The sequence below is a fragment of the Staurois parvus genome, unplaced genomic scaffold (assembly GCF_062004578.1).
Source record: "Staurois parvus isolate SC_StPar_1 unplaced genomic scaffold, SC_StPar_1.0 ptg000463l, whole genome shotgun sequence".
NCBI lineage: Eukaryota > Metazoa > Chordata > Amphibia > Anura > Ranidae > Staurois > Staurois parvus.
Window position 1 is genome coordinate 1337382 of NW_028318259.1, and position 16575 is coordinate 1353956.

A 16575-nucleotide genomic window follows, 5' to 3' on the forward strand; every position below is an offset into this window, starting at 1 on the left:
ATATGGAAAAAGAAAATATATATGTAATTGCGCAGCCCTGCCACCCTGTAGCATTACATCTGCTAAAGGGCAGCCAAAATGCTGTTAAAGATGAACTCCGGGCATTAAACCTTCATTAGAATTTACTCATCAACAGCCACAAAGGATATAATTCCCCTTTGTGTGTACCAAATCCCTTTGTTAACCCAGATATTACCTTGAAAAAGCAGCAGTGACATCATCCCTGTGCTGCACATAGCCTATGCAGAGAGCAGAGCTGTGGGAGGGGCCCAGCAGATCCCACTCACTATAGAAAACAATAGGAGGGGCGGAGACAAGACCAGTCACTCTGCATAAAGAGACAGAGCAGAAGTGAGGGGTCTTTATTACAGGAAGGGAAAATCTCACCCTGCGTTACTGCACAGATCTGGAAGAAATACACAAATCCCACCAAGATTCAAGGAAAAATACACATGAAGAATGTATGTAGACAATATTTTCTTATCTCAGAGTTCAGCTTTAACTGGTTGCTGACCAGCCTCAGTACATATACTGCAGCAGGGCGGCACCACTGCGCAAAATCACGTATATATACGTAATTTTGCAATTCGGGTATGGGGCGCGTGTGAGGTGTGCGACTGCCCTACCCACGCTGCTGGTGTCCGTGACCCTGTGATTACCCGCCGGAGCCCGGCGATTACCGGCAAACACTGACAGGGAGGACGGCTGCAGTGTTTGCACTGCAGCTCTCCTCCCTGTCAGTTTGAGCACACTTATCCGGAGAGCAGAGCTTAGCTTTCCGGATCAGTGTGTTCCTGTGAAGTACACACCCCCCGCCCACTAGTGAAACAATCCCCTCACACAGTTAACCCTTTGATTGCCTCTCATTGTTAACCCCTTCCTCCCCAGTGCCATTAGTACAGTGTCTGTGTTTTTTTTTTTTTGCACTGATGGGGATGTCAGTGACCCAAGTCAGTTCCCCTCAGTGTCAGAATGTCCGCTGCAGTCCCACTATAAGTCGCTGATCGCTGCCATTACTAGTATAAAAAAATAAAATAAATCCCAGTATCTATACCGCCATTTGTAGACGATATAACTTTCACGTAAACCAATTAATTTACATATATTGGGATTTTTTTTAGCAAAGACATGGAGCAGAACACATTTTGACCTAAATTTATGACAATTTTTGATTTTTACATTTTTTACTGGTCAGGTTTTATAGCAAAAACATCCAAAATATTGTTTTTTTTTCTTCAAAATCGTTGGCCTTTTTTTTTTATAGTGCAAAAAATAAAAAACGCAGAGGCGATCAAATACCACCGAAAGAAAGCTCAATTTGTGGGAAAAAAGGATGTACATTTCATTTGGGTGCAGCGTTGCATGACCGCGCAATTGACGGTTAAAATAATGCAGCGCCGTAACACAAACCGCTTGTGTAAAGTTCCAGCTTTCCCGGCATCATTAGGATCCTGGCCGCTCCCTCGTAGAGACCCACCTATTATATGATCAGGATTCAGTTCTCACTGGAGTCTGTCCCCACAGTGTGTGATGCCGCTTATAGTCTCCACCAACATGACCCAAAATCCGAAAGGCAATCTATTGGTGAAGACGGCTGATGATTTCGCCCGTGAGGCTCTGAATACGGCGGGGCTGACCAGACGCACCAGCGGCTGCCTATCGCACTCCATCCAGGTACGTCACCCCGCCTTCTATATCTTCCTCCATATTTCTAAGGAATGGGAACTTGAAACTTTTTCTTGTCCTTTGCTGATAGTAAAGCCTCGTGCACACGGGACGTTAAATCAAACTCTCCTAGAAGCCGTCCTCCCGGCAGCAGTGCTTTTGCAGAAAAATCGCCTGACGCTTGTAAAAGTATCTAACGCTTTTACCAGCATTTAGGCGCATTTACAAGCGTCAGGTGCTTTGGGCGTTCATTCATTTCATTGGCCAGAATGATCATTTACTCTGACCACAGAAATGAATTAATGCTCAAGAGCTGAACACGACGAGCGTTTAGACGCATTTAGCCGCGTCAAGTGTTTTTTATGCCAAATCGCTGCTGCTCCTGGATGCACTGGCCCTGGATTTTTTTTTCCTGCTGGTAAATGCTACTAAAAGCTTCTAAAAGTCTGTGTGCATGGAGACATGGGATAGCATGGAGCAGGGGTCTCCAAACATTCTAAACAAAGGGCCGCTTTACTGTACTTTAGGAGGGCCAGAGTGGTCAGTGGGGTAGAAAATGTCCCAGTGTCAGCAGGAGTAAAGAAAATGACATAGTGATTGTAGTCAGTGGAAGGAGGAATAGTGTCCAGTCATTGGTGTCAGTGGGAAGAATAGTGCCCCATCATTGGTGTCAGTGGGAGGAATAGTGCCCCATCATTGGTATCAGTGGGAGGAATAGTGCCCCATCATTGGTGTCAGTGGGAGGAATAGTGCCCCATCATTGGTGTCAATGGAAGGAATAGCGCCCCATCATTGGTATCAGTAGGAGGAATAGTGCCCCATCATTGGTGTCAGTGGGAGGAATAGTGCCCCATCATTGGTATCAGTGGGAGAAATAGTGCCCCATCATTGGTGTCAGTGGGAGGAATAGTGCCCCATCATTGGTGTCAGTGGGAGGAATAGTACCCCATCATTGATATCAGTGGGAGGAATAGTGCCCCATCATTGGTATCAGTAGGAGGAATAGTGCCTTATCATTGGTGTCAGTGGGAGGAATAGTGCCCCATCATTGATATCAGTGGGAGGAATAGTGCCCCATCATTGGTATCAGTAGGAGGAATAGTGCCTCATCATTGGTGTCAGTGGGAGGAATAGTGCCCCATCATTGGTGTCAGTGGGAGGAATAGTGTCCCATCATTGATATCAGTGGGAGGAATAGTGCCCCATCATTGGTATCAGTGGGAGGAATAGTGCTCCATCATTGGTGTCAGTGGGAGGAATAGTGCCCCATCATTGGTATCAGTGGGAGGAATAGTGCTCCATCATTGGTGTCAGTGGGAGGAATAGTGCCCCATCATTGGTATTACTGGGAGGAATAGTGCCCCATCATTGGTATCAGTGGGAGGAATAGTGTCCCATCATTGGTGTCAGTGGGAGGAATAGTGCCCCATCATTGGTATTACTGGGAGGAATAGTGCCCCATCATTGGTATCAGTGTGAGGAATAGTGCCCCATCATTGGTATCAGTGAGAGGAATAGTGCCCCATCATTGGTGTCAGTGGGAGGAATAGTGCCCCATCATTGGTATTACTGGGAGGAATAATGCCCCATCATTGGTATCAGTGGGAGGAATAGTGCCCCATCATTGGTGTCAGTGGGAGGAATAGTGCCCCATCATTGGTATCAGTGAGAGGAATAGTGCCCCATCATTGGTATCAGTGGGAGGAATAGTGTCCCATCATTGGTGTCAGTGGGGAGGAATAGTGCCCCATCATTGGTGTCAGTGGGGAGGAATAGTGCCCCATCATTGGTATCAGTGGGAGGAATAGCGCCCCATCATTGGTATCAGTGGGAGGAATAGTGCCCCATCATTGGTGTCAGTGGGAGGAATAGTGCCCCACCATTGGTATCAGTGGGAGGAATAGTGCCCCATCATTGGTATCGGTGGGAGGAATAGTGCCCCATCATTGGTATCAGTGGGAGGAATAGTGCCCCATCATTGGTATCAGTGGGAGGAATAGTGCCCCATCATTGGTATCAGTGGAGGAATAGTGCCCCATCATTGGTATCAGTGGGAGGAATAGTACCCCATCATTGGTATCAGTGGGAGGAATAGTGTCCCATCATTGGTATCAGTGGGAGGAATAGTGCCCCATCATTGGTGTCAGTGGGAGGAATAGTGCCCCATCATTGGTGTCAGTGGGAGGAATAGTGTCCCATCATTGGTGTCAGTGGGAGGAATAGTGCCCCATCATTGGTATCAGTGGGAGGAATAGTGTCCCATCATTGGTATCAGTGGGAGGAATAGTGCCCCATCATTGGTGTCAGTGGGAGGAATAGTGCCCCATCATTGGTGTCAGTGGGAGGAATAGTGTCCCATCATTGGTGTCAGTGGGAGGAATAGTGCCCCATCATTGGTATCAGTGGGAGGAATAGTGTCCCATCATTGGTATCAGTGGGAGGAATAGTGCCCCATCATTGGTGTCAGTGGGAGGGATAGTGTCCCATCATTGGTGTCAGTGGGAGGAATAGTGCCCCATCATTGGTGTCAGTGGGAGGAATAGTGCCCCATCATTGGTGTCAGTGGGAGGAATAGTGCCCCATCATTGGTATCAGTGGGAGGAATAGTGTCCCATCATTGGTATCAGTGGGAGGAATAGTGTCCCATCATTGGTATCAGTGGGAGGAATAGTGCCCCATCATTGGTGTCAGTGGGAGGAATAGTGCCCCATCATTGGTGTCAGTGGGAGGAATAGTGCCCCATCATTGGTGTCAGTGGGAGGAATCGTGCCCCATAGTTGGTGCCAGTGGAAGAAATGATGACTCCTTATCAGTGGGAGGAATAGTACTCTGAGGGCCATATAGAGGCAAGCAAAGGGCCGCAGTTTGGAGACCACTGACATAGAGGGATGTTTGGAAGCAGTAAAAAAAAACGCCTGATGTCTATAAAAGTGGCTGCAAAAACGTCCTGTGTGCATGAGGCCTAAGGCAAAACTAGTAAAAAAAACAGTCAGAAAAGATGAGTATGGAAAAAATGTCCTCCACCTGTAAAACCATTCCTGTTTTGGGGGTTGTCTCATTGTTGTCCATCTAGTGCACCTGTTGTTAATTTCATTAACACCAAAGCAGCTGAAACTAATTACCAACCCCCTCTGCTACTTACCTGACCAGATCCATATCCCAGGAGTTTACTTGACTTGATGCTAGACTCTGATTAAAAAGCATTCCTTTCATTTTTTTTGAGCAGTGTGTATACAGTATATATATGGCCTTTCAGCTAGTGGTGCTCTTTTTTACAGTCAATAATAGGCTGTCCAGTAAAAGTGATCTGGGTAGCTCTACAGCCCGCCCGATCACTTTTACTGTACCAAAAAGGACTGGTTAAACTGAATACTCAGGCTATACCCATGCTGTATTGGTACATTGGCTGGTTAACTGTCGGATTAAGCAGGCCATAGACGGGTCGAAAACCAGCCGTTTTAAAAAAAAAACAAAAAAACGATCGTTCGATCGGCCGACGTTACCACCAACGGTAAAAAAATCGGCCTTTTTTCATCCCATCTACAGCCGGCATCTAACCTTATAATTACTTCTGTCCCTTGCAGAGAGCTCCGCTATTATATTTTATATGAAAAAGTATTGCGGTTGCAACAATGTATCCATTTGGGATACAGGTGGTTTTATTCGGATACAAATGGATACATTGTTGCAAACGCAAGACTTTTCATATAATTCTTCTTCTTTCTTCTTCTTCTCTTTCTTCTTCTTACAGGTCACGGCTCATGCGCAGATTTTTTTATCGGTAAAATGATCGGCCGATTTGCCCCTCATTGCCGGGAAAATCGGCCAATCGTCAAAATCGGACGCAAATTTTCCAACATGCCCGATAAAAAAAAATGTGCAAAAAGCCAGAAAAACAGCTGACCAATTAACCAACTAACAGGGGCGGACTGTGAACTCATGGGACCCCCGGGCAATAGGGGATCATGGGGCCCCCGTGTCTTCGCCCACACCCAAAAAAGCTTATGAAAAAGACAATGAAAGGTGCCAGGGGCATCTCATGGGGCCCCCTACTGACCCCGGGCCCTCGGGCAGTACCCAAGTGCTCCCTGCCCTCTAATGGTGCAAAAATCGGCCGATTTTTGACCCGTCTATGGCCTCCATTAGTCCCAGTACAGCGGCTCTCCTGTGTGCGGGTGACAGGTGCTCTTGATCTCACCCCCTGATCAGTGCTTTCTTTCTCTTTGCAGAGCTATCTGTTGGATCTGTTTCTTTCGGAGTCCGTCATGAGTTCCACAATCATCTCCCGGATCGCCAGTCTCACCCTTCGCACCGCCATAAGAAGGCAGAAGTTGGACTGATATTTACACAAATACAAATTTATTAAAGTAGATTGAGGATTTTGAACTCTGTTCTGCAATACAAAAATTAAAACTGAACTCAATACACAGTACAGAAAAAAAACGTACATGAGACATATTGTACCTGCCAAGGTATTTGTATTACTGTCCATCCAGTCCTGAGATTAGCAGAGCTCTGCCACACAGCACAGCCCTCTCAGGTGAAGACCTGATTTTTCTCTGCTGCAAATCGGTAACACTTAGGGTCAGGGGCGGACTGACAACTCATGGGGCCCCCGGGCAATAGGGGACCATGGGGCCCCTGTGTCCTTGCCCAAACTCAAAAAAGACTATGAAAAAGGTACCAGGGGCATCTCATGGGGGCCCCCCTACAGAAATGCATGTAGTGCCTTTTTTATGTGTTTTTATGCGTTTTTGATGCATTTAATCTGCCCAGCAATAAGTTGGAGGGAAAAAAAACACAAACCACCTCAATAACGCATGTGCAAAAACACAAAACGCATCGCAAAAAGCACTGCAGAAACGGATCAAACACAAACTGCATTGGTGTGAACCTAGCCTTAGGGCCGATTCACACCATAGAAACGCGGTCCAGATGCATTCCAGATGCATTTCCGCATCCGCTTTTTTGCCATGTTCCCGTGCATTTTTGATGTGTTTTTTACTCATTCCATTGCGTTTTCAGTTCATTTTTTCCCCTCTTTTTCTTCAATATAAATAGGGACAGGTGCCTTCCAGTGCATTTTTGATGCGTTTTGCGTTTTAATCTGCCTAGTAACAAGTTGGGAAAAAAAACGCAAGTCACATCAAAAATGCATGTGCAAAAAACACAAAATGCACCACAGAAATGGATCAAACACAAACTGCATAGTTGTGAACCTAGCCGTAGGGCCGATTCACACCATAGAAATGCAGTCCAGATGCGTTCCGGATGCATTTCCGCACCCGCTTTTTTGGCACGTTCCGGTGCATTTTTGATGTGTTTTTTACGCATTCCGGTGTGTTTTCAGTTCATTTTTTTCCCCTCTTTTCAATTTAAATAGGGACATGTGAGTTCCGGTGCGTTTTAAAGCGTTCCAGTACAGTTCCGTGCAGGAAAAATGCAGCCTGATCTACTTTTTTTTTCTTCAACCAGAACGCACTGGGACTGCAAGCATTGATGTGAACTATGACATGGACAACCATATCACCTACTTTCTGTGCGTTTTGGATGCAGAAAAAAAGCAATTGAAACGCATGCTGTGTGAACGGGCCCTTAAAGCCAAATTACTAATTGACTGACAATGTGAGCTTTCAGGGCCAATGTCTTGCTTCTCCAACACCGCCTGGAGCTCCCCCAAGGTACCTCCACTTCTCCACCTCATCGTGTAAATCAGGGACAATAGTCACCCCATACCTCAATGCAGTGCCCAATACCTGAGCAACCAATGAGCAAGAACATGGACTATCACATGGGAGGTATGAGGAGCGCTAATAGCTAGATATGGATTGGAGGGCCAAAAGACATGTGACTATAGAATATTCTACCGGGACAGGGAGGGGCAGAAGAGGCTGGTCCCTGGGTGCAGTGTTCATGTAGAGGGTGCCATGTTCCTCTCAGCAATGCCACTGATGAAGGCACATTTACCCTTCCAGTAATACCACCAACATAGGGACATCTTACTCTCCTACTGGTAATCTCCTGCGGTCTCTGTCAGGACTTCCTGCCAACCCTCCAACATTGACTGCACATCATTGCTATGAGCCAGCGCCCTGATAGTGACAACGGTGGGCCATGCCTGTTCAACGTGCGTCAGCACAGCCGCTTTGTAGTCCCCAACAGGAGGTGACAATGTAGGTCCACAGTTGGGAGACAGTTGACATCAAGGAAGTGCCTACAACATGAACGTTCATGGAAGGAACACCAAGGATTTTCTAATTAACTTTATTTAAAAAATGTTAAAAACATTTGAAACTGCATTAACATTGTGAAACTGTTTTGAAATTTCATCTTCCCTTTAGTCCTGGGATCTCCAAACTTGCTAATCAAAGGGACAGTTTACTGTCCTTCAGACAGTGGCCAGACTGTGGCTATTGGGAGTAGAAAAGGTCCCTACATTAATGGGAAAAATAATTCACTATTTTTGGTGTCAGTGGGAGAAATTGTGCCCCATCATTTGTGTCAGTGAGAGGAATTTTGCCCCATCATTGGTGTCAGTGAGAGGAATTGTGCCCCATCGTTGGTGTCAGTGAGAGGAATAGTGCCCCATCATTGGTGTCAGTGAGAGGAATAGTGCCCCATCGTTGGTGTCAGTGAGAGGAATAGTGCCCCATCGTTGGTGTCAGTGAGAGGAATAGTGCCCCATCATTGGTGTCAGTGAGAGGAATAGTGCCCCATCGTTGGTGTCAGTGAGAGGAATAGTGCCCCATCGTTAGTGTCAGTGAGAGGAATTGTGCCCTATCGTTTTGGCATTAGACCCCATTGTTGGTGTCTTTGGGGGAAATTGTGCTTCATCGTTGGTATCATTGGGAGGAACTGTGCCCCATCATGTGGCATTAGACCACATTGTTGGTGTCTTTGGAGGAAATTGTGCCCCATTGTTGTGGCATTAGACCCCATTGTTGGTGTCTTTGGGAGAAATTATGACCCATTGTTGGTATCATTGGGAGGAACTGTGCCCCATCATTGGTAGGAATTGTGCCCCATCGTTGTGGCATTAGACTCCATTGTTGGTGTCTTTGGAGGAAATTGTGCCCCAATCGTTGTGGCATTAGACCCCATTGTTGATATCATTTGGAGGAATTGTGCCCTATCATTGGTATCATTGGGAGGAATTGTGCCCCATCGTTGTGGCATTAGACTGCATTGTTGGTGTCTTTGGGAGAAATTATAACCCATCTTTGGTATCATTGGGAGGAATTGTGCCCCATCGTTGTGGCATTAGACCACATTGTTGGTGTCTTTGGAGGAAATTGTGCCCCATTGATGTGGCATTAGACCCCATTGTTGGTGTCTTTGGGAGAAATTATGACCCATTGTTGGTATCATTGGGAGGAACTGTGCCCCATCGTTGTGGCATTAGACCCCATTGTTGATATCATTGGGAGGAATTGTGCCCTATCATTGGTATCATTGGGAGGAATTGTGCCCCATCGTTGTGGCATTAGACTGCATTGTTGGTGTCTTTGGAGGAAATTGTGACTCATCGTTGGTATCATTGGGAGGAATTGCGCCCCATCGTTGTGAAGTTAGACTCCATTGTTGGTGTCTTTGGAGGAAATTGTGCCCTGTGGTTCTGTCATTAGAGCCCATTGTTGGTATCGTTGGGAGGAATTGTGCCCCATTGTTGGTATCATTGGGAGGAATTGTGCCCCATTGTTGGTATAATTGGGAGGAATTGTGCCCCATCGTTGTGGCATTGGACCGCATTGTTGGTAAATTGTGACCCATCGTTGGTATCATTGGGAGGAATTGTGCCCCATCATTGTGTCATTGGAAAGAATTGTGCTCCATCATTGGCATCATTGGAAGGAATTGTGCCCCTTCATTGGTTTCATTGGGGGAATTATGCCCAGATGTTGGTATTAGTGGATAACATAGTGCCCCAAGGGCTAGATAAAAGCAAGTAAAGGGCAGAAGTTTGGAGACCACTGCTCTAGTCCTAAATAAATGTTAAACTAGGGGGTCGTATTAACAGTTTTATTTTGAAGAACGGGAGAAATGTGAAACTTTTTATTGAAATATAAGAAAGAAAAAGGAGGTAATGTCATACAAATCACTTTTCACAGGAAAGTGATCATTTATAGACTTTATTGAATTGGGTCCCAGGTATTAGATTTCCTATCCATCCATTAATAATATGAAGTCTGTTCATAGTTCAGTGCACTAAGTTTATAATCTGATCATCAAATTACAAATGTTCTTCTACTTACAATTATGAACATATCAGCGCCTCCAACCGATTTCTTCATCTTTTATCTACACAAAAAAAGCAGAAACAAAGACTGAAACTGATGAGGGTTATTTTACTGCAACTGGAACCCTCTTTCTCTGAATTGTTCTCATGGTGCACCATAACATTGACACTGTGCAGAAAAAAAAAAAAGATTAAGACATGGGCATCCCCTCTTCAAAATCCATAGCAGACCCTTACCCTAGATAGGGGTCTGGTATGGATTTTAAGGAGGTAGCCCATGCAAAAAAAAAAAAATATTGGGGTCCCCCCATAAAACCAGTACCAAGCACTTTTTCAAGTTGGACAGGAAGGTCAGTAAGCGTGCACCCCCTTTCCTCCTGATCCAAACCAGGCCACATGCCCTTAGTATAAAGAGGGATACCTTGCCAGCACCTTGTCCCCGTGTTGTCACCTTGTCCCCATGTTGTCACCTTGTCATCATGTTGTCACCTTGTCCCCGTGTTGTCACCTTGTCCCCATGTTGTCACCTTGTCATCATCCTGTCACCTTATCCCCATGTTGTCACCTTGTCATCATGTTGTCACCTTGTCCCCGTGTTGTCACCTTGTCCCCATGTTGTCACCTTGTCATCATGTTGTCACCTTGTCCCCGTGTTGTCACCTTGTCCCCATGTTGTCACCTTGTCATCATCCTGTCACCTTATCCCCATGTTGTCACCTTGTCCCCATGTTGTCACCTTGTCATCATGTTGTCACCTTATCCCCATGTTGTCACCTTATCCCCATGTTGTCACCTTGTCATCATGTTGTCACCTTGTCCCCGTGTTGTCACCTTGTCCCCATGTTGTCACCTTGTCATCATGTTGTCACCTTGTCCCCGTGTTGTCACCTTGTCCCCATGTTGTCACCTTGTCATCATCCTGTCACCTTATCCCCATGTTGTCACCTTGTCCCCATGTTGTCACCTTGTCATCATGTTGTCACCTTATCCCCATGTTGTCACCTTATCCCCATGTTGTCACCTTGTCCCCATGTTGTCACCTTGCAGCACATGCTATATACAGTTCATACAGTACTGACAGCTGCTGCATCGATTCCGAATGGAAATAGATGGTTCAAACAAACTATTTAAAGCCCTATTATTCCTGGAGTAAGGTTTTAAATTGGTTGTTAACTCTTACATCTACCCAATGAAGTGACTGGCCTCAGGTGATACACAGAGATTAAACAAATCCTCCTACGAAAGTTGTACCTTTCTATTTGCAGTCTTCTCTACATCTGTTAAAAGTGCTGCAATTATAAAGCTGGTCTGAGAGGTCAGAAAAAAAGGGGACAGATAGTTGAAATTACACTCTGCGGAGCTCATTGAGGAGAACTCTGAGAGCTGATTGGAGGGAAGAGACACACTCTCCTCTCCTCCACACAGCTCACAGGAACATAGCTGAGGCTGTCAATCTGCTGGAGGTCCCTCCCCTGTCACCATTTTTTCTTTTGATGTCAGAAAAACTTGTCAGAAGCAGGGGAGGACTAACCATTTGGAAACTCAGGCGCTGCCCGAGGGCCCGGAGTCAGTAGGGGGCCCCATGAGATGCCCCTGGTACCTTTTTCATAGGCTTTTTTTAGTTTGAGCAAGGACACGGGGCCCCATGATCCCCTATTGCCCGGGGGCCCCATGAGTTGTCAGTCCTCCCCTGGTCAGAAGTGATTTATGCTGATAACAAGAACGAGGCAGCAGACAGAACTGACACTTGGTGCTCTTAATTGAAACAAGTACACACTATAGAGGGATAAGCTTTGTTCATATTTCATGTCTGAGATTTACAATCGCTCTAAATTGATAACCTGTAAAAGCTTTTAAAGTCGCCATTTCACAGGTGTGCATAATTTTAAAGCTTGACATGTTTGGTATATATTTACTCAACACCACCATTTTTGTTTGGGGGGGGGGGGGGTAGCTAATCTTCAGGCCTAAAATGTGCATTTAAATGCATATGCACAAAAATGAAATAATGGCTCTGGGAATGAAGCGGTTAAGATGTCTTCCATCAGATCTTGAAGTGTTGGGTGGGGTAGAAGTCCAACAGAGCGACAAATATACTGTCACTGTAGAGATATCACCTGCAGCGTGTAAACATGAGCAGTATTTACACGCATGATCAGAGCACAGGCCACCATTACTCAACATGTGGTGCTGCGGCTTAGATAGTTAAAGTGCCTGTCTAGTAAACAGGAGATCCTGAGTTCAAATCTCAGCCATGCCTGACTTTTTTGTCTTCATCATCAGAATTCTAACCTAAAAGAGAACAAAAGAATCCACGCTGGAAATTTCCAACCATTGTCCCCTCTCGGAATGGTGTTTCCAAACCAGACTCTGTGTAACGGAACCGACCCAGACTGCTCTTGAGTACTTCCATTAGAATACCGCTTTCCCGTCCGAACACCAACAACAGACAACACAGCTGACCAAACAAGACTAGACGACACCAATCTTGAAATAAACCAGAAGGTAGACAACCCCCCACTCCCCCCCCACTAAGCTAATACACATAAACACATACAGTGGGGCAAAAAAGTATTTAGTCAGCCACCAATTGTGCAAGTTCTCCCACATAAAAAGATGAGAGAGGCCTGTAATTGGCATCATAGGTAGACCTCAACTATGAGAGACAAAATGAGAAAACAAATCCAGACAATCACATTGGCTGATCTGGAAAGAATTTATTTGCAAATTATGGTGGAAAATACGTATTTGGTCACCTACAAACAAACAAGATTTCTGGCTCTCACAGACCTGTACCTTCTTCTTTAAGAGGCTCCTCTGTCCTGCACTCATTACCTGTATCAATGGCACCTGTTTGAACTTGTTATCAGTATAAAAGACACTTGTCCACAACCTCAAACAGTCACACTCCAAACTCCACTATGGTGAAGACCAAAGAGCTGTCGAAAGGACACCAGAAACAAAATTGTAGACCTACACCAGGCTGGGAAGACTGAATCTGCAATAGGCAAGCAGCTTGGTGTGAACAAATCAACTGTGGGAGCAATAATTAGAAAATGGAAGACATACAAGACCACTGATAATCTCCCTCGATCTGGGGCTCCACGCAAGATCTCACCCCGTGGGGTCAAAATGATCACAAGAACCGTGAGCAAAAATCCCAGGACCACACAGGGGGACCTAGTGAATGACCTGCAGAGAGCTGGGACCAACATAACAAAGGCTACCATCAGTAACACACTACGCCGCCAGGGACTCAGATCCTGCAGTGCCAGACGTGTCCCCCTGCTTAAGCCAGTACATGTCCGGGCCGGTCTGAAGTTTGCTAGAGAGCATTTGGATGATCCAGAAGAGGATTGGGAGAATGTCATATGGTCAGATGAAACCAAAATAGAACTGTTTGGTAGAAACACAACTCGTCGTGTTTGGAGGAGAGAGAATGCTGAGTTGCATCCAAAGAACACCATACCTACTGTGAAGCATGGGGGTGGCAACATCATGCTTTGGGGCTGTTTCTACGCAAAGGGACCAGGACGACTGATCCATGTACAGGACAATGAATGGGGCCATGTATCGTGAGATTTTGAGTGCAAACCTCCTTCCATCAGCAAGGGCATTGAAGATGAAACATGGCTGGGTCTTCCAACATGACAATGATCCCAAACATACGGCCCGGGCAACAAAGGAGTGGCTTCGTAAGAAGCATTTCAAGGTCCTGGAGTGGCCTAGCCAGTCTCCAGATCAAAACCTCATAGAAAACCTTTGGAGGGAGTTGAAAGTCCGTGTTGCCCAGCGACAGACCCAAAACATCACTGCTCTAGAGGAGATCTGCATGGAGGATGGGCCAACATACCAGCAACAGTGTGTGCCAACCTTGTGAAGACTTACAGGAAACGTCTGACCTCTGTCATTGCCAACAAAGGATATATAACAAAGTATTGAGATGAACTTTTCATATTGACCAAATACTTATTTTCCACCATAATTTGCAAATAGATTTTTTCCAGATCAGCCAATGTGATTGTCTGGATTTGTTTTCTCATTTTGTCTCTCATAGTTGAGGTCTACCTATGATGCCAATTACAGGCCTCTCTCATCTTTTTAAGTGGGAGAACTTGCACAATTGGTGGTGACTAAATACTTTTTTGCCCCACTGTACATCCCATAATAGTTTGTTCCCAAGCCAGGCAAACAATAGAACAATGGGATGCAACCAGATAACACCAAACAATCCACAACCCCCCACCCCACCTATCTCCTATACATGTCTACACAGTCTGAGACAAAGGCCTAACAGGCACAGGGTGACTTACACATAATCGGGATATGGGGAGCTGAGACAGGGGTCTCCCCACCTCTCCAAAGTGAGCTGGGTTCCATAAGCCCCCCACCCAAAGTGACTCCCGTCACGCCCTGTACTTAGAGTTGGAGTCCAGAGCCAATACCCAGTGCAAGCCTGATGGATGTTGGAAGAATACATATCAGGCACATCTATTAACTATGAGATGATACAAGTTGCACAGATTTAGGGCCAAGATGAAAATAATCAGCCAATCAATATCCCATCAACTGCACATCAAACAAAACGTTCAGGAAGTCTGGTTGTTGAAAGAGAACATCTGTGGCCCTTATGCAGTGTCGTCTCATGGCGGCAGGATGCTCAGGTTCTCCAGTACCCTAAAAGGAACTTCCAAAGGTGGTCTCACTACTAGGGAGTATGTCGCTCACATGGCAAGCATGTAGTATGTAGATCCCTATTGACAGTACCCATGCAAATTGGGAGTGTCAAATATAGGACCCATCATCAATGGTCACCAGTTTACTTTTTTTTCAGAACTTTATTGAAAAAATCTAAGTTAACAATTCATTCAGTTTTGATCACTGCAGCAACATTGTGAAGCGGAGATTTGCGTTGAACCCCTTGAAACAATAGGGGTGGACAATCGAATCTGGGAGCAACTCAGACGGTTTGTGGTAGCATCCAACTATCATCCAAGGAAACCACAATTCACAACATACTAGCCCTTCTTCAAACAGGGTTTGATATAGGCCTGAAACTGAGTTCACTAAAAGTCCTGGTATCCACCGTATCGGCTTTCACAAACACATTGTAGGCAGATGACTGACTCTTGATGCAGTTCTTTGGCACCATTATTCATCTGAGACCACCATACCCAAGTGGAATCTGTCTTTGGTGCTTGAGTATCTTGCAGGCCAACTGGAATCTTGCAGTATTGAAAATCTCATGTTCAAGGCAGCCTTCCTGGTCACCATTAGCTTGGCTAAGAGGGCTTCAGAGTTTAGAATACTGTGCTAATACTGTCCCTGACAGGGGGGTGACCTGTCTATACACTGTCCACAGGCTAAAGTGCGTGCAAACCCAGGAGTCATGGTTTAAAGTAGATTATGCCTGTCCCAAGATGGCCACCACAGCCACATAGGCTGCCCTAGTGACCCAGGAAACCATAGAGGAACCATGTTCCTCCTGACTTCCTCTCTCTCTCTGAACCTGCCTACAGGCTGATATAAAAAAAATGAATCACTTTGTGAAGAAACAATCGATATCCAGTTGCATAAGGACATCTGTGGCTGTATGTGACCATTGCATGGTTTCTTCTGTTGGTGGTAGGTCTGGTTCTCTGGTACCCCGGAAAGAACTTCTAAAGGTGGCCCTTCTGCTCACATGGCATGTAGTACGTAAATCCCTATCCAGTATCAGCACCCCTTTTTTCATGTTGGAGTTCCAATTATGAGGACCCATCATTACTGGTCACCAGTGGCTTGTAGGTGACTTCTTAAACACATCACTGTGGGCCAATGACTGACACCATAATGGGAGACCCACATATATGCTGGCACGCCTGGAATGACGATGCCAGCAATGTTGCCTTGTGTGCACATTGTTCCCATCTATTCAGTGCCAGTCTTGTAAAAATCTAGGATCAGCAGCACAATGGAGAGAACATGAGACATGACCACCTATTCATCTTACTGTATGTGGAACTATTACACCAGTGGTCTCTAAACTGCGGCCCGGGGGCCAGATCCGACTCTTTGCTTGCCTTTATCCGGCTCTTGGGGCACTATTTCATTCACCAACAATGGTGCACAGTTCCTGCCAATGACACCAACAATGGGGCCCAATGACACTAATGATGGGGCACAATTCCTGCCAATAATGGAGCACAATTCCTCTCAATGATACCAATGATGGGGCACACTTACTCCCAATGATACCAATGATGGGGCACTATTCCTCCCCATGACACCAACAATGGGGCCCAATGACTCTTATGATGGGGCACAATTCCTACCAATGATGGGGCACAATTCCTCCCAAGGATATCAACGATGGGGCACTATTCCTCGCACTGATACCAATGATGGGGCACTATTCCTACCAATGACACCGATGATGGGGCACTATTCCTCCACTGATACCAATGATGGGGCACTATTCCTACCAATGACACCGATGATGGGGCACTATTCCTCCACTGATACCAATGATGGGGCACTATTCCTACCAATGACACCGATGATGGGGCACTATTTCCACTGATGATGGGGCACTATTCCTACCAATGACACCGATGATGGGGCACTATTTCCACTGATGATGGGGCACTATTCCTACCAATGACACCGATGATGGGGCACTATTTCCACTGATG

The 16575-nt window shown here is 45.8% G+C and overlaps 1 protein-coding gene across 1 annotated transcript in view; it reads left to right on the top strand.

Annotated features, from left to right (window-relative positions):
- Positions 1–6051, top strand: part of LOC149452809 (very-long-chain 3-oxoacyl-CoA reductase-like) — a 62762-nt gene extending 56711 nt beyond the window's left edge. The window contains exons 10-11 of the mRNA XM_089688960.1: positions 1525–1674; positions 5895–6051. Of these exons, the coding sequence (XP_089545086.1) occupies positions 1525–1674; positions 5895–6005 (261 nt within the window). The 3' untranslated portion in view covers positions 6006–6051. The remainder of the gene's footprint in view (positions 1–1524; positions 1675–5894) is intronic.
- The last annotated feature ends 10524 nt before the right edge of the window (positions 6052–16575 follow it).